Here is a 22,645-nt window from a genome sequence, read left to right on the forward strand (position 1 = left end):
AATTAGGGCTCGGTCCGCCTTCCGAAAATGCAAACTCTGGGAGACCTTGCCAACCGCATGCGGCGACCCCGCTTCCCGCGCAGCAGACGCGGCCAGCTCCACCCTCTTCTTTAAACCAATGAGAGCGCGGTCCGCACGAACGGCGCCCCAAGCGCGCTGATCTGGCCCTCTGTGGACCACCGGGTTGCCATGGTTATCCTTGAGGGCGGAGCTGAAGGGCAGGCTGGACCTCCCGGGAAAGAGACAGATTTTGATTGGCACTTTTCTCACTTCACCTGCAGCCCAGGTATCTCCCCGCCCTTTCCCTGTCCTTTTTGGAGCCTGACGCCTGCTCCTCTCTCCTCTTCTCCTGCCCCAGCCTGGCGCCCCGGTGGTCTCCCGAGAGGGAGACCTGAAGTCGGAAAACCCTGAAAAAAATCGCTGGAGGCTGCTGTGAAAGGAGGAAACCCTTTTCCAAAAAAAGCATTTTGCTACGTGACAGGCGCTGCGCTGAAGTCTTATGAAGGATAGTTTATTGGATCCTCATAACAGATGAAGAAAAGGAGGCACGGAGACTGACGTCAAGAAGGCTTTCTCAATACTACGCAGCTAGATTTGGAGGACCCTGGGTTTGGATGCTAGGGCTGCCTCACACCAGGGCCTACGATCTTTCCACTGTGCCTGGGGAGAAGTCTGGAAGTGATGGGGAGGAGGAACAGCGAAATTCAAAGGTGGGAGCTGGTGGAGAGACAGATAGAAACCTAACGGAGGGGGAAAAAAAGGAAGATATGAAGGAGTCAGGTAGAGGAAAAAGGAAAAAAGAAAGTGAGGGAGAAGGAAAGGAAGAGTTTCAGAGGCAGAAGGAGAATAGAGAGAGGAGGCAGAGATTCTCAGAAGACCAGAAACCCAAGAGGGTAAAAGGGGAGATACCCACAAGGACGCAGGGAGACGGGGACACATACCCAGAGAGGAAAGAGACTCAGAGAAGGGAACAGAGACAGAGGATGACAGAGACCTTGGAGATTACAGAGAAACAGAGAGAAGGGGACAGAGACGGGGGTAGGAAGGGACAGGGACCCAGAATGAAAGGAGGGGACAGAGCGGAGGTGGGGGGCGGTAGGGAAGCAGAGATCCAGAAATAGGAAAGAAGCCAGCTTCCTGGACAAAGACAGAGGCAGAGAAACGGAATTGAGGAAAGAAAATAGAGTGGGGACTGAGGGGAGAGATGCCAGAGTGGCCGACGCAAAGTCCTGTCTCTTTTCTACCCCAACCTTTCCAGCCCCGCGCCCCCAACCCAACGCACACGCAGGTCGCACAGGAACGAGGCGCAGTCCGGAGCTCACGGCAGGGTCTTTATTAAGATGGGGACTGGCGGCGCGCTCAGCGCGCGTCCAACACCAACAGCTTGTGCATGTACGAGTTCAGCCAGTGGCGGCGCTCGAGGGCGGCCAGCAACCGCGCGCGCTCCCGGAAGGCCGCGTCGTCCGCCAGCGCCAGGCTCCTCCGCGGCCGGGGGGTGGCGGGATCCGCCCAGGCCGGTCCTGGGGGGCGGAGGCTGTGGAGAGACGCGGTGGCCGCGCGTCCAGATCCGCGCTCGCCGCCGCCTGTCCTCCCCGCGGTCTAACTTGAAGCCCTGTTACTGCCCCGTCGGTGAAGTGGGTCGGTCCGGCTCCCTCTGTCTCGTTCTCTGTGTGGGTCTCTGTCTCTCTGCTCACCAGGTTCGAAACTCCCCGGGTACTGAGACCGAGTCTGATGCACTTGTCCGCCCACAGCGCTCAGCACATGGCCAGGCGCACACCAAGAACCCACTAAACGTTGCTCAAAGAACGAATCCGTTTCTGCATCGGCTCCTTTCGAGCCTTCTCCACGCCTTTCTCGGGATCTATCTTTCTGTGTCTCTTTCCCTTGCTGATTCTCTGTCCATTCTCGCACCACCACCACCACCACCAAACCCTCCTCCCGCCTTCCACCACCCCTAGTCTCTGTCTTCTCGCTGGGTCTCGGTCGCCCTCTCTTTGGGCTTCTGTCCCGCTTTCTGGGTCCCCTTTCTCTTTCGTTCTCTTCCTATTTCTCCAGGTCCCCACCCCTCCCTGGGAGTTCTGGGCCTGGCACCTACCTGAGGACCCCGACCGGGGGCAGGGCGACTCCCGAGGCAGTGCGGACGCCCCAGGGCACCACCAGCAACAACAGCAGCAGCAGCAGCCGAACCCGAGGGCTCCTGGACACCTGGCGGGTCTCCATCACCTGTGAACCAGAAAGGGGCTCAGTGGGGCTGCATCCTGGCCCAGAAACCCCGGCCCTACCATGCACCCACCCCCAGCTTCCCGCACGGTCCCCTACCGCGCAGTGGGCTCGGGCAGCGATGCTGGCAGCCCCCTTATATCGCCTCCGCAGCCCCCGCACCGGGCAGTGACGCAGGCCGGGGGGCCGGGGGCGCGGGGTCACCCCCTCCCCAGGCTCATTAGGAGCCGCCAGCGGTAATGAGGAGCCGGGGGTGGGGGACCTGCCACTGCCTTGGCCGCCACCAACTAATTGGGACCAGAAGCTGGACCTGAGACGAGGGAGGGGGAGAGACAGACAGACAGAGAGGTGGACACAGGGGGTGTGTCAGAGGGCTAAAAATAGAGACTGGCGGAAGGACCGTCAGAGGAACAGAGACACAAAGAGAAGGACAAAGACAGAGTGGCCGAGGAAGAAATAGAAAGAAAGGGAACGACGGAAAAAGAAAGGAAAAGGAAGAAAACAAGAAAAGAGAGCAAAGGAGATGGAAACGAACAGTCAGACGGAGGTGGAGGACAGAAAGAAAAGGCTCTCAGAAAGACAGACGGCAATGGAAGGACGTCCTGGCCTGGACGGAGCTGCCCAGAGACAAATCCAGCAGGGAGAGGCCCAGAAAGACCGAGGGCGAGATGGTGAGGGGGGAAAAGGCAAGAAATGGCAAAGGGTACGTGTGGCAGGGGTGTGAGGACAGGAAAAGTGACAGATATCAGAAAAGCCTCAGAGAGAGAGTGAAGAGGGGAAAACAGACAGGGCTCCTGAGCTGCCCTGAGGATGTGTCTAAGTCCTTATCTGGGAGGAGTTTAGGGGTGCTGTTAAGATTAAAGCCCAGGCCGGGCGCAGTGGCTCAAGCCTGTAATCCCAGCACTTTGGGAGGCCGAGACGGGCGGATCACGAGATCAGGAGTTTGAGACCATCCTGGCTAACACGGTGAAACCCCGTCTCTACTGAAAAATACAAAAAGCTAGCCGGGCGAGGTGGCTGGCGCCTGTAGTCCCAGCTACTCGGGAGGCTGAGGCAGGAGAATGGCGTAAACCCGGGAGGCGGAGCTTGCAGTGAGCTGAGATCCGGCCACTGCACTCCAACCCCGGGCGACAGAGCAAGACTGCGTCTCAAAAAAAAAAAAAAAAAAAAAAAAAGATTAAAGCCCAGTCCTCCTCATGCTGACTCTTTTTTTGTGTTTGTTTGTTTGAGACGGAGTCTTGCTCTTGTTGCCCAGGCTGGAGTGCAATGGCACCATGTTGGCTAACTGCAACCTCCACCTCCCAGGTTCAAGCCATTTTGCCTCAGCCTCCCAAGTAGCTGGGATTACAGGCGTCCACCATCACTCCTGACTAATTTTTGTATTTTGAGTAGAGACGGGTGTTTCGCCAAGCTGTTGGCCAGGCTGGTCTTGAGCTCCTGACCTTGTGATCCGCCCGCCTTGGCCTCCCAGAGTGTTGGGATTACAGGCATAAACCAGCGCGCTGAGCCCATGCTGACTCTTTAGAGGGGCCTCAGCCGGGTGCAGTGGCTCACACCTGTAATCCCAGCTCTTTGGAAGGCCGAGGTGGGTGGATCACTTGAGATCAGGAGTTCAAGACTAGCCTGGCCAACGTGGCAAAACTCCTTCTTTACAAAAATACATAAATTAGGTGTGGTGTAATCCCAGCTACTTGGGAGGCTGAGGCAGGAAAATCGCTTGAACCCGGGAGTTGGAGGTTGCAGTGAGCCGAGATTGCACCACTGCGCTCCAACCTGGGCAACAGAGAGAGACTCTGTCTCAAAAAATAATAATGTAAAAAAGAGGAGCGTCCGGCCGGGCGCGGTGGCTCAAGCCTGTAATCCCAGCACTTTGGGAGGCCGAGACAGGCGGATCACGAGGTCAGGAGATCGAGACCATCCTGGCTAACACGGTGAAACCCCGTCTCTACTAAAAATACAAAAACTACCCGGGCGAGGTGGCGGGCGCCTGTAGTCCCAGCTACTCGGGAGGCTGAGGCAGGAGAATGGCGTAAACCCGGGAGGCGGAGCTTGCAGTGAGCTGAGATCTGGCCACTGCACTCCAGTCCGGCGACAGAGCGAGACTCCGCCTCAAAAAAAAAAAAAAAGAGGAGCGTCTATACACAGTGAGGAGAAGATGAGCAAAACTTGGAGGTCCTACAGAGCAGTAGCAATTTGGGATGTGGAAACTTGGGCTCCTAGTTTCCTAGGAAGGTGGTGGCAGAAGCTTGGGCTCCTGAGTCTAAGAGTGGATGGGACAGGGACCCAGATTCCTATGTTCTGGGAGAGGATGAGGCTAGGGACTTGGATTCCTGGATCTGAGGAAGGAAGGAGCTAGAGGACTGGAGTTCTGAGTCTAGGGGGAGGGAGCTGTGGGATACAACTTAGGGGACTTGAAATAGGAAGGTACCAGAGAGCTAGACCCCTGGGTTTCCAGGTAGGACAGGGTAGAGGGCCAGGACCGCTGGTTTCAAAAAGATAGTTTGACTGGGCCACATCTCCAGTAGATCATTCCAGTTTCTAACTCCTTTCCCCACCCCAGAGACAATGTCCTTTACTTCTGTCCCTTTAAGAGTCTAAGTCTGTCGCTAGGCTCCCAGGATCCCCTGGGAGGAGTTCAGTTGCGTCACCTGTGTGCCCCTGAGACCCTACCTCTCACCGCCCTGCCCAGAGCCATTCTGTAACATTCACTGTTCTCTGCATCCAGCTCTGCTCATCTGCTGTTATCTTGGACACCAGAGCAGGTAAGAGACCCCAGGACCCCAAGTAAGCCTGTCCCATCGATGTGTAGGCCGCCTCCACCTCCACCTGACCACAGACCTATGCTTCTCTGCCCATACTAGCCCCAGCAATGCTGAAATCCTAGCTCCATCCTCAATAACAGACTTGAGAGTCCTGCCCCAAAGCTCTCATCTTCAAGTCCTAACCCCTCCACTCTGCAGAGCCCAGATCCCCAGGCCCTGAGGACTCAGAGGTCCCAATTCCTTTCTAACTCAGGAACCAACAGCTCAAGGCCTCTTATCTCCTTTCACCCCTGTTATCCAGCCCCTAGACCTTGCTCCCTCAAAATTCTAGGCATCTGAACTTCCAGCCTTCTCCTCCCTACAGAACCAGGAGCCAGGAACCTCAGCCCCCTCACCCTGCAAGACCCAGGAATCTGAACCCCCAGTAACTTTCTTAACCCAGAACCCAAATGTCTCCCTCCTCCCTCAAATCCATGAGTCCAACCCTCAGCCGTTAGGAGCCTCCTGTAGTGTAAACAACTGCTGAGTCGAGGTGTCCCGGAGGACCTCAGAGAGGAAGGAGATCCCATGTCCCCTCGAAGGCCTTACACCCTCCAAAGTCGAAGTCGAGGAGATCTGGGGGCCTGGAGAGGTATCGTTCTTTCGCAATTTTTCTAGGACCCCTCGGTGAAACAGATAAGGAAATTAACTACGACTCCCAAGAAGCCCCGCGCCTCAATCTCCCTTGGCTACCGCGGCCATCGCCCCACAGCCTCCAAGGGACTTGCGATTGGGTTCTCCTCCCATCCCTGGCGCCAAGCTGGGCCCCGGACGAACGCGGTCCACCTGCGGGCCAGTGGGCGTGGCCTCGGGAGTGGGCGGGGCTCCTGGGAGCTTCGGCCTTAACCCCTTCCTTCCCGCTCCCCCTCGCAGCTATAGGTATCTCCCAGAGCTATGAAATCGTTCAGCCGGATCCTCTTCCTCGTCTTCCTCCTCGCCGGCCTGAGGTCCAAGGCCGCTCCCTCAGCCCCTCCGCCTTTGCGCTCTGGCTTTCTGGACGTGGCCCACCCCTCTGAGACCTCCCCTCCGAAGGGTCCTTCTGAAAATTCCACACGAGGTCGCCTTAACCCAGAATTTCCTGAGACTCCTTACCCTGAACCTTTCAAGCCACCTCATACAGTTTCCCTGGAAACCTTCCCACTTGGCTTCACTGAGACCCCCAACCCTGACCTCCGGGAAACCCCGCACCCACAGTCTCCTGAGACGCCCAAAGCTGACTCACTCACAGCCTCAATATCAGAATCCCTGGACATCCCCAAAACCAGCCTCTCCAAAATGACACACCTAGATTCTTCTGAGACCCCCATACCTGGCCCAACGGAAATGCCACATCCAGGGTCCCCTGAGACCCCCAAACCTAACTTCTCCAAACCTTCACGCCCAGAATTTCCTGAGACCCCAAACACTGACCTTATGCAAACTGTACCCCAAGAATCCCCAGAGATTCCCCAACTTAATGCAACTGAAATCTCACAGGCAGAAATCCCTGAGACCTCAAACACTGGCCCTACCAAGACCCCTGACCCCAAATCTCCAGAAACCCATGACCTCAACTCCACTGAGACCCCAAACTCTGAATTTCTCCAAGCTCTCCATCCTGACCCTTCTAAAAGCCCCCACCCAGAATCCCATGTAACCCACATTCCCAGCCCCACCGAAATTTCCCAAACAGAATTCCCCACAACCTACTACCAAAATGCAAGGGATGTCCCCAGGACCTCCGACCCTCAAATCTCCACTAGTCTCTACCCAGAAACACCTGTGCCCTTCAAGGATGAAGCCACTGCTCTAAATGAGCTGTCCCTAAATCCCAAACCAGAAACCCCTGCAGCCATCCAGCCCGACTCCCCAAAATTGCCCACTTCAGATTCTCCAGGAACTGTTGAACTGAAGGCCCCCCAGAACTCTGGCCCTAAGGAGTCCAACGCCCCTCCTCCCTCAGCCCGGATTGTAGGTCCCCCTGCTCTTCCAGGGCCCCCCAATCAGTTGGCCCCTGCCACTCTGCCGGCACCCCAGAGGCACAGCCCTGGTGAAGGAGTCAACACTATCATCGTGGTGGAGAGAGTGAAGGAGACCGGTGAGGGGCGGGAGCCGGACTCCTGGGTCTGAGGGAGGAGGGGCTGGGGGTCTGGACTCCTGGGTCTGAGGGAGGACAGATTGGGGCCCTGGACTCCTGGGTCCCAGGGAGAAGGGCCGGGGGCCTGGACTCCTGGGTCCAAGGGAGGAAGGGCTGGGGGTCTGGACTCCTGGGTCTGGGGGAGAAGGGTTTGGGAATAGGAATTCCTGGATCTGAGGGAGGAGGGGCTAGGAGCCTGGACCCCTGGGTCTGAGAGAGGAGGGGGTTAGGAGCTTAGTTTGCTGGTCTCCTGTTTCAGGCGTGACCCTGGTGGGGCGACCACATGGAGCAGCAGGCGGGGCCCTCTGCCTGTTCTTCGCGGGAACCGCGCTGCTGATAGGCATCTTTGTGCTGCTGTGGTGTCTCCACCGCCGGGCAGCTCGACACCGGCCCTTCGCACATCACCGGCTTCCGGACGACGGAGATGAACCGGGTGAGCGCCCTGCCCCTCGAATGCCTGCACTTTTCCATAACCTGGTCTCTCCCGGCACTTTAGGGCGCCCAGCCAAAAAAGCACAGGTCCCCCATCCAAGGTCAATGAAAGCCCTGGCTCTTCCATGGCCACGTCCAGCCCCCTAAATGTCTGCAATTTCACACAAGTGTCCAGTGCCGCTCCCAATGTGGTTGGAAACGGCTTCAGGCCCAGGGCCGGTGGTCCCTGCCAGCCCCGCCGCTGCCCCTCCAGGTGCGCGGCCCGGAGCCCTGCACTCCCCGCCCTCCCCTGCAGGCCCCGCCGCTGCTGCTCGGACGCCACGCCTCCTGGTTTCCGCAGCGGCCCCGATCCTTTTTATTGAAAACTCAGTTCAAATGCAGATTCGGAATCCTCTCTCCGGCCTCCTGATTGGTCAGCCGCACAAAAGGGGCCCTGGAGATGATCTGCAAGGGTGCCTGGAGGGTCAGTCCAGATATGATCACGCCCCTTTGCTCCCACAGTTCTGCATTTGGACGCCCCGAAAGACCCCTACGACCTCTACTTTCATGCGCCGGATACCTGGGTCCCTTCCCACATCGCCACCAAGCAGCCCCCGCCCACACCTCCGCTGCCACCAAAGCTGCCCCCGCCGCCCCGCGTGGGTCGCCCGCAGCATCTGGAGGCCCTGTCCCCAACCACGCTCCCCAACAACTTCGTGTAAGCCCCACCGAGTCCTGCGGGACCTGCACATCCCCGCAGTGAGGGAAAACCCTGCTCTCCTGGCATGCTTAGCTACCGAGTAGTCCTCTGGCTAAAGGGTCTAATATACAGAGATGCTTGCGCTGTGGTCAGAGAACAAGGTCTGAGACCGAATAAATATCATGTTCCCATGGCTAGACCCCTCCTCTGGCCTGAGCCCTGGGGTGCGAGGGGGCTGGAATCTGAGACCGCTGAAACTTAGCGAGGAGGGGCTCGGGTCTGGACCCCTGGGTCTGAGGGAGGAGGGGCTGGGGTCTGGACTCCTGGGTCTGAGGGAGGAGGGGCTGGGGATCTGGACTCCTGGGTCTGAGGGGGGAGGGGCTGGGGTCTGGACTCCTGGGTCTGAGGGAGGAGGGACAGGGGGCCTGGACCCCTGGGTCTGAGGGAGGAGGGGCTGGGGTCTGGACTCCTGGGTCTGAGGGAGGAGGGGCTGGGGATCTGGACTCCTGGGTCTGAGAGGGGAGGGGCTGGGGATCTGGACTCCTGGGTCTGAGGGAGGAGGGGCAGGGGGCCTGGACTCCTGGGTCTGAGGGGGGAGGGGCTGGGGTCTGGACTCCTGGGTCTGAGGGAGGAGGGGCTGGGGATCTGGACTCCTGGGTCTGAGGGAGGAGGGGCTGGGGATCTGGACTCCTGGGTCTGAGGGAGGAGGGGCTGGGGATCTGGACTCCTGGGTCTGAGGGAGGAGGGGCTGGGGATCTGGACTCCTGGGTCTGAGGGAGGAGGGGCAGGGGGCCTGGACTCCTGGGTCTGAGGGGGGAGGGGCTGGGGTCTGGACTCCTGGGTCTGAGGGAGGAGGGGCTGGGGGCCTGAACTCCTCAGTCTGAGGGAGTAGGGGACTGGGGACCAGGATGCCTGTGACCTCCACAGCCAAGAACAACTGAGCCTGTACACCAAAGCTTTTATTGGGAGTGGGGCAGGGCAAGATTTACAGTCACAGAGACAGAGACACAAAGACACAACCCTGCACCGGGAAGAAACACCCCTGTCCCCTGCCCCATTCCCTTTCATGGGATTCTGTGACTTCTCTATAGGTTCCCCAAATTCTAAGCTGAAAGAGGGGTGTCTAAGAGGGGAAGGATCCCAGATTTTGAGTCATTAAGCCCCTGAGGGACACGACAAATGGCCACTGAGAAACTGAGGGTAGTTCGAAACCACCCAGGAGAATAAAGTGCGAGGAATCGGGGGAAGGGGCATCATGAAACCACCACGCGGGAGTTCAGTGGTGGTGGCTTCAAACCTTCGAGTTCATGGACTTGAGCAGCCACTATTTAGACCTGAAAACCATGTCAGAAAAAGTGCATGGGGGTGGAGAGGCATATTGTTAAAATTGCGATTTTGGCTGTTTCCCCAGACATTATGCTAAGCTAGGGAGAAGAGGGTCTTGGGAAATTTGGTGCTTTCGCAGAATCTGCTGGTAGGGGAGATGTGAAGTGGGTGAGGAAGGGGGAACTTGAAACCGCCATTTTCCCTCAGAAACGCTGGTGAGAATCAATCCCTGGAATGGCGGGGACGAGTGATTGGTTAAGCCAATCTGGAAGATGCAGAACCGAGTTGGGACAGATTTGAAACTTCTAGAGGAGGACCTTGAATTTTTCTGAAAGGAGAGGGGAGCTGAGTGATCTCAAGGGTTATCCTGAGAGTCCCTGGAGATAAGGGAAAGTGGGGGCGTGGGGGGTGCCTCAAAACCACAAGAGAGAGTAAGAGGTTGAACTGTCCATTCAAATAAAGCCCTGAAAGGAGAGATTTGAAACCACTGAGGCAGAACGGGTGGAGAGGGAACCTTTAGGGGAATTTGGGTATCCTTGAAACTGTCAGTCTGCAGCTTCACTACCCCTGAGAGGCAATTGGGAAGGAAAGAAGATTTGACAGCACTGGGAACAAGGGAGAGTGCTTCTTAGGCCTGAGGCAGGACAGACAGGAGCGGGGTTCCTTGACACTGTCACTCAGGCCAGAGATGAGTGGAGTGGAGGTCCTGGAAACTGCCATTCAGTGGGAGGCACATGGTCAGTAGTCCCGGACAGGGGGTGGGGGCCTGGGGGGCTGAAATGTGCTGTGTGTGGCCCCATAGGAGGGAGGTGGTGCAGGGGGTGCCCCCGGGGGCTCAGCCTCATCCTCCATTTCGCTGTCGTCACTGCCAGCCAGCTGGTCATGGCCAACAAATCCACACTTCTCCTCGCTCATCTCCTCAGGCTCTGCCCACGGCTGCTTCTCTCCAGAAGCAAAGACCCCGTAGAAGATGACACCTCCATAGTGCACCAGGGAGGCAATTAGGAACACGTACTGCCACTCCTCCCGAGTCTGCAGGGGACAAGGCTGAGGTCAAATGGGAGGACAGAGAAACAGAGGCGGAGAGAGGGGGCGGCCTAGAGGAAGGGAGGCAGAGACCCAGAGAGGCTGAAAGGGCAGGAATGGCACCCCAGAGACAGCGCCACCACGTGGTCAGTAGATACCAAGCACATACTTGGAGGGCGAGTGAGTCAGGACTGCGGCACCGACCTTATGCTTAGTCATGGCCCCCACGATGATGGGGCACACCATCCCCGACAGTGTGCCCACGCCGTTGGAGATGCCCATGAGGATGCTGGCGTAGCGCGGGGCTATGTCCAGGTGGTTCACGTTAAACCCTGGCGGAGAGACAAGTCGGAAGACGTCGCACCGGAATCTCACTCGAGTGATTCCCATTGGGACGTTCTCAACCCTCTCGCCTCCTGGCCACTCATGTTCCACCTTTTGTGAGGCTGAGAGGCCCCGTTCCTGAGCCAGGAAGTTCCCTACAGAGCTGACCAGAGTCCCCCCAAGCTGCGGATCCGCGGTTCTCACCAGAGATGGCGAAGCCGCTGAAGCCCACGGCTAGGACCAGGAAGGAGATGGCCACGCCCTTGGAGTGCGAGTAGCCGACCACCAACAGCAGCGTGGCTTCCATGCCGAAGCCTGCGGAGGAGGGGGGCCGCGTCTCCTAAGTGTCGGCCGGAGCGGGGCGCAGGATGCCCCACACCACCCTTCCAGACCTGCTCCAGCCCCAAACCGCCTCTCTCCGCCCCACTCTGGCCACCTCCACACCCAGGCCTCCTCCCGCCCTCCACGCCACCCGAGCCCACCCTAACCAGGCACCTACTTCTCCAAGACCCAGCCCTGACCACGCCCACCAGCTCCATCGCCCCTCCCATAGCTCCACCACTTGACTAGGCCACGCCCCGAACACGTAGGATCCCTGCTGTGCACCTTCACACCTTTCCCTCAATCCCCACTCATGAGTTTTTTTGGTTTTGGTTTTAATTTTTAATTTTAATTTTTGGTTTTAATTTTGGTTTTAATTTTTAATTTTTGTTTTAAGAGACAAAGTCTCACGATGTTGCCCAGGCTGGTCTCAAACTCCTGAGCTCAAGTGATCCACCTGCCTCCGCCGCCCAAAGTGCTGGGATTACAGGCGTGAGCCACCATGCCCTGCCTGTTTTTAAATTTTTAATTGTAATTTTAATTTTTCTAGAAACAAAGTCTCGCTCTGTCGCCCAGGCTGGAGTGCTGTGGCGCGATCATAACTCACTGTAGCCTCGCATTTCTGGGCTCCAGCGATCCTCCCTTCTCAGCCTCCCAAGTAAGTGGGACCACAGGCGCGCGCCATCACGCCTAGCAAATCCCACTCGTTAGACAGCAGGCCCCCTAGACCCTGTTTCTCCTGGTGCCCTACTCATCGCGCCTCCTCATCACCTAGTTCATGTCCTACCACACCCAACTTCGCGCAGGCCTTGTCCTTCCAGGCCCAACTTGATCTCGCCTCTGCTCTACCCGGGAAGTCTCGCCCACCTTGCCCTTCCACGCGGTGGCCCTTGGACGGCCGCGTGACAGCCCCTCTCATTCAGGCCTGCTCTGCCCCGGCTCCGCCCTGTTGGCCACAACCCTTTGCATAGAAAGGGACTCCTGGGGCAGGCTAGATGGTTTCCGCCTGTAACCACGCCCCATCACCTCTCAATCCCGCTCTGCTCCACCCAGGCTGTCCTAGAGCCGGCCCAGGCCCCGCCCCACTCACCCCCGCAGTTCATCAACTTGCGCACGTTGGTGGTGGACATGATACGGCGGCTCCTCAGGAAGTCCGCGATCTGGCCGCCGATGGGCACGATGATGGTCATGACCAGGTGGGGCAGAGCGGACACCAGGCCTACCTGCGAGAACAGGTGTATGGGGGAGACAAGCGTTCGGGGGCGCCGGCTCGGCGTCTCTGCCCAGTCGGTGCACCACCAGCTCCTCCCTGCCTCGGGATCCCAGCCAGTTCCCTCCCGCCGACCCCTCCGCGCCCCCCGCCCTCTCCTCCAGGGCTCTACCTTGCTGATCTCGAAGCCGAACACTTCTTCGAAGTAGGCGGGCTGGGAGATGAGCAGCAGGTAGAACGTCCAGCTGCGGCAGAAGTTGGCCACGATGATGGCGTAGACTGGCATAGACGTGAAGAAGCGCCGCCAGGGAGTGCTAAACTTCTGTGGGGGCGAGGGGAGGGCCGCTAAGACAGAGAGCGAGGCTGAGGGCTTCTCCGCGTCCCTTCAGGGACCCCAGTATAGTTCTGCGAAGACCAAAGGATCCCGACCGCACTGAAACTTCTATGGACCCAAAGGCGCGAGCTACACCATGTTGCCGTGAGGACCCAGGGATCCTAGCCTGAAGGCGACCCTTGAGTGATGAAGGGGTCCTGGCCCTATGGTAGCCTCTCAGATCCTCAGGTGTCCGGGACCCTCAGGGACCTGTCTTTTTCCTTTTTTTATTTTTATTTTTACTTTTTGTATTTTGTATTTTGCGTAGAGACGGGTTCTCGCCATGTTTTACAGGCTGGTCCGGAACTCCCGGGCTCAAGCGATCCTGCAGCCTCCACCCTCCAAGTGTTGGGATTGCAGGCGGAAGCCACTGAGCCTGCCCTAGGAGTCTCTTTTATGCAAAAATGCCCCCAAAATACAGCCTCAACCCAAGGTCTAGGCAAAACCCCCACATTCTCTTTTTTTTTTTTTTTTTTTTGAGATGGAGTCTCCCTCTGCCGCCCGGGCTGGAGTGCGGTGGCGCGATCTCGGCTCACTGCAAGTTCCGCTTCCCGGTTTCACGCCATTCTCCTGCCTCAGCCTCCCGAGTAGCTGGGAATACAGGCGCCCGCCACCATGCCCGGCTAATTTTTTGTATTTTTAGTAGAGAAGGGGTTTCACCATGTTAGCCAGGATGGTCTTGATCTCCTGACCTCGTGATCCGCCCGCCTCGGGCTCCCAAAGTGCTGGGATTACAGGCGTGAGCCACCTCGCCCGGCCGCAAAACCCCCACATTCTAATCTCTTCTCTGCTGGCTTTAACCATGCCCCCTCAGTGGTTCTAATCCCGCTCAACTCCCGATCTAACCCTGCCCCCAGCACCTGCGAATCCCGTCCTCCGCGGGTTGCAACCCGCCTCCAAGGATCTAGCCCCTCTCTTTGCGTTCCAGTTCCGTCTCCTCTAGAGTCTGCAGGAACCCTTCCTGATCTACACGCTGTGCAGGTTCGTGGCCTGCTATCTCTCCCCGCCCCTTCCCCGAAGACGTGGGCCCGGACCGTGAGGGGGTTCATGAGTTTCGCGCTCTCTCCGATGGCGTCCTCGATGTACTTGCGCTCCTCCTCCGAGATGCTGGGATGCAGCGCGGGGGACTCGTAGGACACGAGCAGCCAGAACAGGTACCAGAAGATCCCGAAGCTGCCTGGGGGGGTCAGGAGGGGGATGGGAACGGGGTGAGGACCGGCCCCGCTCCGCCCCAGCGCCACCCGGAACCACGCATCCGGGTCCCTCACCGTAGACGTAGAAAACAGAGCTCCATCCTGAGTACTGCACAAGGACCCCGGCGAGGGGCATCGCGACCACCGCCCCAGCATAGGAACCTAAAGGGGAGGATGAGGGGGAGAGAACAGGCCCATCTTCCCTCAGATCAAGGAGTGCGGACCCCCACCACTCCCACCTTTCCAGACACAGAATTACAGGCCACAGCCCCTCCTCCCTCAGACCCAGGAATCCAGGCCTAGCCCCTCCTCCCTTGGACACAAGAGTTCACGCCCCCAGCCCCTCCTCCCTCAGATCCAGGAGTCCAGGCCACCAGCTCCTCCTCCCTCAGACCCAGGAGTCTAGGCCCCCAGCCCATCCTCCCTCAGACCTGGGAGTCAAGGTCGAGGCTCCTCCTCCCTCAGACACAGGAGTTCAGCCCCGCCTACCCCCTTCTCCCTCAGGCCCAGGGGTCCAGGCCCAGCCCCTCCCCACTCAGACCCAACAGTGCAGGCCCCAACCCCTCCTCCCTCAGATGCAGGAGTGAGGATCCCCCGTCCTCTCACCGCAAAAGGCTGTCGTCGCCAGGCGACTCCGTTCTAAGGGTGGGGCCCATTTGCTCCAGATCCCATGGCAGGCGGGGTATGTGACGCCCTAAAGAGGAGAAAACCAAGGTCACTGAGAAAAGGTGGGGTCCGAGCGAGGGCAGGGTCGTATCAGGCGGGGATTTACCTCTACCAACCCCTGCAGGATCCTCACGAAGATGACACAGCCATAGTGGACGCGGGCAGCCGAGGGTATCAGCATGTTTAGAGTGGATGTTGCCACAATAGCAAAGCCAAAAACCCTGATGGGAAGGGTCAGAGAAAAGGATCCAAGCTATCCAGCCATGCCCGGGATTCTGCCTTTCCCGTCCACAGCAAGCTAGGCCTAGTGGTCCCCAGGACCCCAGGTCCCACCACCTCTCTGACTTCCACCTTCCTCAATCGCAAGCCCCACCTTTCTCTAAGACCCACCCTCAAATCCAGGCCCCGCCCACTTCCCAGAGGCAGCCCCCAAATTCAAGACCACGCCCTCTAACTCCACCCACACAACTATAGTTACCGCCCACTTTGAGACCCCACCACTGTACCTGTTGGCTGCAAATTTTTGGCAGATAAATCCTCCCGGAATCTGAGTGACAATATAGCCCCAGAAAAAGGAGCCGTGTATGAGGCCGACAGTCTCTGGATCCCAGGTGAACTGGGCTTTCTGGGGGCCAAAACGTACATTAAATCAGCCGCCCTGCCCCAAGCTCTTCCGCTCCACCAATCAGCACCCGCAGACTTAGAGCCTCGACCTATCAGCAACAAGGAACCCCTCCCACCTCCAAACTTCTGCCAATCAAAGCTCACACTATCTTTCTGTCAGTTAAAGTCTATGAACTCCGCTCTTCCACGTTGCTAGGGCCTATGCTGCCTTAACAACGGGGTCCATCACCACCTAGAAGCCTTGCTTTGCCTGCTTCCTTGCCTCCGTGAAAGCCTAGGGGCCCATGTATGATGATGACTCTCTCTACTTCTATCCAACTTATGAGCGTTTGCGGAGTGACCTGCACAGGGTCCAGGCAGGGACACGAAGCAGCCAAGGGGGCGGACCAGATTGGAAGGGAGCAAGGGGAGGAGCTTCAGGTAGGACAAAGGCCCCAAATCAGGACTCTTTTCTGATGCAGAGGCAAGGCGTATGCTGAAATTAAAATAGGACAAAGGACAGGGCGCGGTGGCTCACGCCTGTACTCCCAGGACTGGGAGGCCGAGGTAGGAGGATCGCTTGAGCCCAGGAGTTTGAGACCAGCCTGGGCAACATTGTGACACCTTGTCTCTACAAAGATAAAAATAAAAATGTTAGCTGGGTATGCTGGCGCGCTTACTGCTCAGAAGGCTGAGGCAGGAGAGTCTCTTGAGCCCAGGAGTTCGAGGCTGCAGTGATGGTGCCACTGCACTACAGCTTGGGCTACAGAGCAATGGCGCCACTGCACCGTAGCCTGGGAGACCCTGTGGGTCTTCAGATAAGGGACAGAACACATGGAGTGGGACGTAGGCAGTGGCTTCAAAAAAGGATCAAATTAAGGGAGGAACCTAGGATGGGACTGAGATTAAATAGATGTGACCCGGGAACATGAGTTTGGGGTACGGGTGTGAGCAAAATTGCTAGTAGGTCCAAAATGGGGCAGGGGCAACCCCTAGGGAACCTGATGTTGGAGCGGACTCTACGTTTTTCAGTCAAGCCCCTGGAAATAAGGGCGGGACTTCATTTAGATCAGGACGGGGCTTAGGAAACGGAGGTTGCCCCTAAGGCGAGGTCAGAGCCAAGGGGCACACGGATTGGGCGGAGCTATTCCGGCAGCGTTTCGGAAAGGGAGTGGCCTGGACGTCTGGTGGGTGAATGTGACGTCATGGGGGCGTAGGCGGAGCTCGGTGAGCGGGGCGGGGCTCTGCAAGGACTCAGGCCTTGAGCTACCTGCACCACCACGTGGCCCCCGCGGTGGGTCGTGCTGTTATTGACCATGGAGACGATGGCCACGCCCAGGTTGCAGCGGATGCCAAAGCTGATACAGAAGCCCAGACCACTCATGATGGCGATAATATAGCGGCGAGGGAGGCCGAAGCAGGTGCAGTCCACCACCGGCGGGTCCCGGGTCTGCGTGGTCACCGGGCGCCCATCCGCACTCAGCTCCAGCGTCTCCGCGCCTTCCTGCCGCTTCTCCAGAAGACTGCGGGACAGCAAGAGCCAGAGACTCGGAAGTCCAGGCCCCCAGCCCCCTCAGCCCCAAGACACAGGATCCAGGGCAAAACCTGCTTTTCAAGATCCAGAATTCTAAGCCTGCACCTCCTCCTTCACCAACAGTCCAGGTCCCTGGCTCCCTTGGCCCCCCGGGATCCAGAAATCCTCCATCTCAGACCAGGAATTCAGGCTCCCAACCCCCTCTTTCTTCACACTGAGGGTCTTCAGTCCCCTCTGCCAGCTGTGTCAAATCATTCAACTCAGGAGATTTAGACCCCAGACAACGCTTGGGATTCAAGAGCCCGTGCCCCCACTCCAAGGCCCAAAGACTCTCCAGCCCCCTCTCCCGGATAAGAGTCTATTCGAGGAAGCAAAAGGTGCTAAGGAGATGCTTCAGCAAAGGTGTCAAAAGAACAGATGCTTCTCAACCACGTCTGCTGGGGGTGGGGAGATGTCCAGGACCCTGGGAATCCAGCAGCCCATCCTGGGCATCCCTAGGGAACCTTGAGCCCAGGCTGTCAGCCTAGGGGGTAGGGAAGGGAGTGGCGGGTGGTGTCCTGGCAGGGGACAGATGGCCCTGGTAGGGGGATTGGCTCATTCCCCAGCGTGACTCTCGCCCCCGCCCGTTCTGGATCCAGAATCAAGTCTGTGATGACGAGAGGGTATTTGGAGGTCTGCCTCAAACCCAGGGAGAGGCTGCAGAAAGAGAGAGGTGCCTTCAGACAGGTGGAGAAAGACCCAAAAAGAGGGTGACAGAGATGAGGGGAGCTGTACACAGGCCCAGAGAGAGGGGGTCACAGACAGAAGAAGGGAGAGAGATCCGGAGAAAGGGTAACAGAGATCTAGAGATGAGGAGACAGAAACCCGGAGAGACGGAGAGAGTAACAGGGGAGCAGAGACCCACAGACATAGGGGGACAGAGACCCAGAGACATAGGGGGACAGAGACCCAGAGAGAGAGGGGGACAGAGACCAGAGAGAGAGGGGGACAGACACCCAGAGAAAGGGGGACAGAGACCCAGAGAGAGAGGGGGACAGAGACCCAGAGACATAGGAGGACAGAGACCCAGAGAAAGGGGGACAGAGACCCAGAGAGAGAGGGGGACAGAGATCCAGAGACAGAGGAGGACAGAGATCCAGAGACAGAGAGGGACAGAGACCCAGAAAGAAAGGGAAATAGAGACCCAGAGAGAGAGGGAGACAAAGACCCAGAGAGAGGGGGAAAGAGACCCAGAAATAGAGGGACAGAGACCCAGAGAGGGAGGAGGTGGAAACCTAGAAAGGGAAGCAGACAGAGTCCCAAAGAGAGGCAGGGACAGAAACCCAGGAGATAGGACATAGATGCAGAGAGAAGAGAACAGAGATCCAGAATGCAAGAGAAAGATGGGGAGTCTGGGAGACAGAGGATAGGCAGGCTGGGGACGTGATTTGTGAGGTGCGGCCCTTCTCTGAGGTGGGTAGGCAGCCAGAGGATCGGGCTGGATCCCAGGAAGGGGCTGGAACAGATGGAGGCGAGGGAGACTGGGACGGGGGAGGAAGGAACAGCCAGACGGTCCAGGGGGAGGGAGGTGGAAGAGCTGCGAGAACACAGCAACCCCTCCCCATCCTAGAACTTAAGGAGGTGGGGAGGGGCAGTTAAGAAACAGGGGTGGGAGAAGCCGGGGAGTGGACAGAACCTAGAAGGAGTAGGAATGAGACCACAAGAGGAAGACAACAGACAGCCAGAGATAGGGGGTATTGAAGCCACTAGGATGAATAGTACAGGATGGTAGGAACTCCCCCCACCCATCAGAACACGTCACCCAATGAGATTAGACTTTGACCCAGGTTGACATCAGATGATATTTGACCCTGAAACTCAAGATGTGATTGCAGCCCCTGAAATGTGAGATTCCTTGTTAATGTGAGGAGATGTCAGATCTCTAATCAAGGCTGTCTAAACAGGGGGTCTCAGTATCCCACATCTATAAAATGAGGGCAAGGGCAAAAATGCAAGAGAATGCAAGAGGGAACTTCAAGGTGATATCAATCATTTTAGAGCAAGAGGACCAAGGATGCAGAGATGAAGGTGTCCCTGATGCTTTGCAGGGGACAAGGACAGAGAGGGGAGACCCTGGATGGAAACCCCCTCTCTTCCCTGGATGCCCCAAACTCAGGCCTGGGGACTTGGCAATGAGGAAAAGCAACACTTAGGAGGCCATTACGCCAAATCGAGATGTCTCAACTTCTCTCTCTCTCTGCTTCTCTCAGGATCTCTGTCCACTCCCCTACGTCTGTGTCTCCTTATGTCCCTGCTCTCTCTTCTCTTCCCATTGTACAACTAAGGAAACAGGTTCGGGGAGCTGAAGTAGCACTCCAAGATCACAGACAAGAACAGCAATGGGACCTGATCCCCTAATGCCCCTCGGCATCCCCCTGCCCAAGACCCGGCTCTCAGAAAGGAGGCACCTTGGGTTCTCTTCTTTCCAGCATCCCGTTCCCCCATGTCCTTGTCCCAAGTTGCCCTGGGCGCAAGGAAGCTCCCCACCAGCTGTGGCATCACTCATCTCAAGGAAGATCTCTGTTCTAGGCTTGGGAGGAGACCGACCTGGGTTCAAATCATGGAGCTTGTACTCATTCACTGATCCTCCCAGCCCCAGAAAGGAGCCTCAGTTTCCCCATCTTTGTCTAGAGGATTAAATGGGATCAACGTGTTGTCTCTAATATGGGGTATACCCTTCTCCCTCCAACCATCAGAGCAAACCCCAGGCATTGGAAGCAGATGCTCTTCTCTGCACAAACTCCCTGCTGATGGTCCTGGCCAGAGCCCGGGGGTCTCTGGGGACCCAAGAGGTAACTCAGAGAGGTAAGAGTCAGGAGAGATTGACTGTGAGAAACCCAAGCACAGTTGAGAAACAAGCAGAGACTGAGGGAGGGGGCCTGAGGTACACATCCCTCCCGCTGCCACCCCCCAGCCCCCTCCATCAGCACGTCTCTTTCTCTCTCTCTCTCATTCTCCTGACTTCACACTGATGTATTTTGAGAAACTCGTGAAAGGAGGCGAGAAAAAGGGTGGGGAGGGGCTGGAAAATTGGAAAAAGAAGGGGTGAGGTTATCTCAGCTTCCCCTCCACCGCCAAACTCCATCACTGCGCCATCCTCCTGCCCCCCCCCCCCATTTCTGTCCAGCCTTATTCTTGTCTCTTATGTTACTAGAGGGTGGGGTAACTTTGGAGCTAAGAGGTGATCTGCAGCAAGCAAGACTGATGTTAGACTTAGCAAAGCACCCCATGGCCTAGTGAGGTGGACTGAAGCTCAGTGAAAGACAGGGTCAGGGCTGTGACCCAAGGGGACAGGGCCTGAGGGCATGGCGGCAGGGGCATGGTGCTGATGAGGCCATCTCCTTCGTGCACTGTGGCCAGATATATTTTTAGGCTTTTCCGCAGCTGAGTAATTTATCTGACTTAGAGCCAAAGCTGGAGTTGGGGGTGAGAGCTTGTGGAGAGGTGTCCAGGTTATCCTGAGGGACACTCGGGTCACTGGGGTCATCAACCTGGTTGGGAGGGAGTCCCTCTCAACTGCAGCCTATATCCTTTGGGAAGGCTGTTCTACCCCAGGAGCCGAAATTTTCGGCCTCTAACTCCTTTCTCTCCCAGGGACCCAGGGTGCTCTGACTTCTTCTATCCAGCTTAACCCCCTCAAGGACAACAGGCTATGAGCCCCAATCCGCTTTAGCTGCAGATTAAACTCCATGCCAGACAGAAACAGGAAGAGACACAGAGAGACCGAGAGACCCATGGTGGGAGAATTAAAACCCCGAGACGGGGACAGGGATCCAGAGAAGTGGGGACCAGAGATTCAGGGAAGAGGAGAGACCCAGAGAGAGGGGGACAGAGACTCCGAGTCAGGGGTTGATAGAGATCCAGTGAGAGTAATGGCCAGAGAACCAGAGAGAGAGGCACAGAGGCGCAAAGAAGCGGAGGCAGAGATCTAGGGAGAAGGAGGGGCCCAGAGAGAAGGGAGTGGAGATCTAGAAAAAGAGGCAGACGGAGACCCAGAGAGAAAGGAGGCAGAGACATCCAGAAAGAGACGGAGACAGAGACGCAGAAGTGGTGGGGGAGGGAGCCAGAGACCCGGGAGAGAGGGATTTACAGCACCAGAGAAAGAGTGGAGCAAGGTGGGGTGGAGTGCAGAAAAATGAACAGGATAATGGACACGGCTCGACCAGGGAGAACGGCGCCGTCGGAGCCCACGGGAGAAAACTGGACAGATGGGTGGACCCCCATGCCGGGGTATCGCCCGTTCATCTGTCAGTCTGCGCCCAGGTGGGAATTAGCATCCTCCTCGGATCCTCCCACTCTTCTCCTCCCGGGACCCCTGCCAGGCTCACCGGTGCAGCTTCCCGAGAGCACGACCCGCTAGCTTCCGAAACTCCTCCTGGCGGAACTCCATGGTGGCGGCTCCTGCCGCGGGTCACCCCGCTGGTTCCCCCCGCCGATCCCCCCGCCCGCGGGCCCGGGCGGCCGCGTCCGGGTTCCCGGGGTCCGCCCCGGCCCGGCCGGCCCCGCAGCTCCGCTCGGGGGGAAGGAGGCTGCGAGTGCAGGCGGCCCGGGGGCTGTCACAGGACTCAACGCCGGGGGCGGGGCGCGGGAGGCCCCGCCCCAGCCCCACCAGGCCCCTCCCCTCGTCTGCCAGACCCGCCCCCTCTCGCAGCCTTTTCATCCTCGTCCTGTCTCCGCCTGAGCCTTCCAAGACCACGCCTCTGGGTTCTGAACTCACGCCTCCGAGTTCACGCCCCCCAATTCTTTTCCTTCCCCAAGCTACTCCCCCTATCCCCGTTCCATCCCCCTGGCTCCTACCAGATTTTCTCTCCTCTCCTGAGTTCTCATCCCCATCATTTCTCTCCCCGACTTCTGTTCCCCCTAATTTCGTCCCTTACAATCCTGTCTTCTCTGACTTTCCCTCTGCGTTCATCCTCCAGTTCCTTCATCCCTGGACTCCCTCCCCGCCCCCACCCCCCAATTCCATCCCCATCCCACTCGTCCCCAGTTCCAATAGTCTCATCCAGGGAGTACTTTCTTTTCTCATTCAAGGGAAATTCTTTCCCCTCAAGTCCAACGCCTACTTCGATCCACCCGTCGTCCCCTTCTAGTTCCTTTCACCACCTGGGTTCTTCACCCTTGAGCTCCATCTCCTCCTGAGTTTCCATATTTCCCCTTTGAATCCCATACTCCTCCAACTCTATTCTCCCTCTGGCGCCTCTCTCCTCCCTGTTGCTTCTCTCGATGAGTTTCACTCCCTAACCCCGATTTTCTTCCCTCTGGCTTCCGTCCTCCACAGTTACATTTCACACACCCCACCAGTGCCAGCTGCGACCCTATAGTCTCCCCATTGTGTTATTTCGCCGCTCCTCTGGGATCTATCCGCGCTCTGAGTTCTTCCCTAGCTCCGAGGGATCCATTCCGCTATTTGAGTTCTGTCTCCACCCACTGGAGATCTGTCCTCGCCTCCTAAATTGTGATCCGCGCCCCCTGGCATCCTCACCCGCCCTCTGAATTTGTCTCCTCCCCTAGGATCTGTCGCTGACCTGAGCTCTGCCCCCACCCTCTGAGTTCTCTCCCCATCCTTGGAGTTGTGTCCCTTCCTCCTAGGATCTGTCCCTGGGATCTGTCCCCTACCTCTCAGGCCTGTCCTTACCCCCTGGAATCTGTTCGTGCTATCTGAGTTCTACCCCTTTCCCATAGGATCTCTCTCTGACCACTGGAATCTGTCCGCACCCACCGAGTTCTGGACTCGGTCCCTAGGATCTGTCCCCGCCCTCCCAGTTCTCCCCGCCCCCTGGAT

The 22,645-nt window shown here is 57.7% G+C and overlaps 3 protein-coding genes and 1 long non-coding RNA gene across 8 annotated transcripts; 2 read left to right on the forward strand and 2 right to left on the reverse strand.

Annotated features, from left to right (window-relative positions):
* Positions 1–190: 190 nt before the first annotated feature.
* Positions 191–2,187, forward strand: LOC117091568. 2 transcript variants are annotated; one of them, XR_004440456.1, is made up of 4 exons: positions 191–286; positions 482–710; positions 1,259–1,392; positions 1,698–2,187. It is a non-coding gene; the product is annotated as an uncharacterized LOC117091568 (long non-coding RNA). The 2 variants fall into 2 exon arrangements; XR_004440455.1 differs by having other exon boundaries at positions 211–710.
* On the reverse strand, positions 1,306–2,313 carry PTH2 (parathyroid hormone 2). The gene is made up of 2 exons (XM_033224032.1): positions 2,096–2,313; positions 1,306–1,534 (listed from the first exon to the last, which is right to left on the reverse strand). Exons 1-2 carry the CDS (start codon positions 2,218–2,220, stop codon positions 1,360–1,362), a joined length of 300 nt encoding a protein of 99 aa, XP_033079923.1. The 5' UTR covers positions 2,221–2,313; the 3' UTR covers positions 1,306–1,359.
* Positions 2,314–2,681: 368 nt separating this feature from the next.
* Positions 2,682–8,433, forward strand: GFY (golgi associated olfactory signaling regulator). 4 transcript variants are annotated; one of them, XM_033224028.1, is made up of 6 exons: positions 2,682–2,891; positions 4,946–4,982; positions 5,347–5,613; positions 5,895–7,098; positions 7,397–7,570; positions 8,071–8,433. In XM_033224028.1, exons 4-6 carry the CDS (start codon positions 5,916–5,918, stop codon positions 8,268–8,270), a joined length of 1,557 nt encoding a protein of 518 aa, XP_033079919.1. In that variant the 5' UTR covers positions 2,682–2,891; positions 4,946–4,982; positions 5,347–5,613; positions 5,895–5,915; the 3' UTR covers positions 8,271–8,433. The 4 variants fall into 4 exon arrangements, with proteins under 4 accessions (XP_033079919.1, XP_033079920.1, XP_033079921.1 ...); XM_033224029.1 differs by lacking the exon at positions 5,347–5,613 and having other exon boundaries at positions 5,640–7,098; XM_033224030.1 differs by lacking the exon at positions 5,347–5,613.
* Positions 8,434–9,189: 756 nt separating this feature from the next.
* On the reverse strand, positions 9,190–21,535 carry SLC17A7 (solute carrier family 17 member 7). Its single transcript, XM_033224033.1, has 12 exons — positions 21,192–21,535; positions 16,561–16,813; positions 15,194–15,312; positions 14,794–14,908; positions 14,628–14,715; positions 14,097–14,183; positions 13,863–14,005; positions 12,628–12,777; positions 12,336–12,468; positions 11,129–11,239; positions 10,805–10,932; positions 9,190–10,606 (listed from the first exon to the last, which is right to left on the reverse strand). The coding sequence occupies exons 1-12, from the start codon at positions 21,251–21,253 to the stop codon at positions 10,313–10,315; spliced, it is 1,683 nt and encodes a 560-aa protein (XP_033079924.1). The 5' UTR covers positions 21,254–21,535; the 3' UTR covers positions 9,190–10,312.
* Positions 21,536–22,645: the final 1,110 nt, after the last annotated feature.

Source organism: Trachypithecus francoisi, unplaced genomic scaffold, assembly GCF_009764315.1.
Source record: "Trachypithecus francoisi isolate TF-2019V2 unplaced genomic scaffold, Tfra_2.0 Lachesis_group12, whole genome shotgun sequence".
NCBI classification, from domain to species: Eukaryota; Metazoa; Chordata; class Mammalia; order Primates; family Cercopithecidae; genus Trachypithecus; species Trachypithecus francoisi.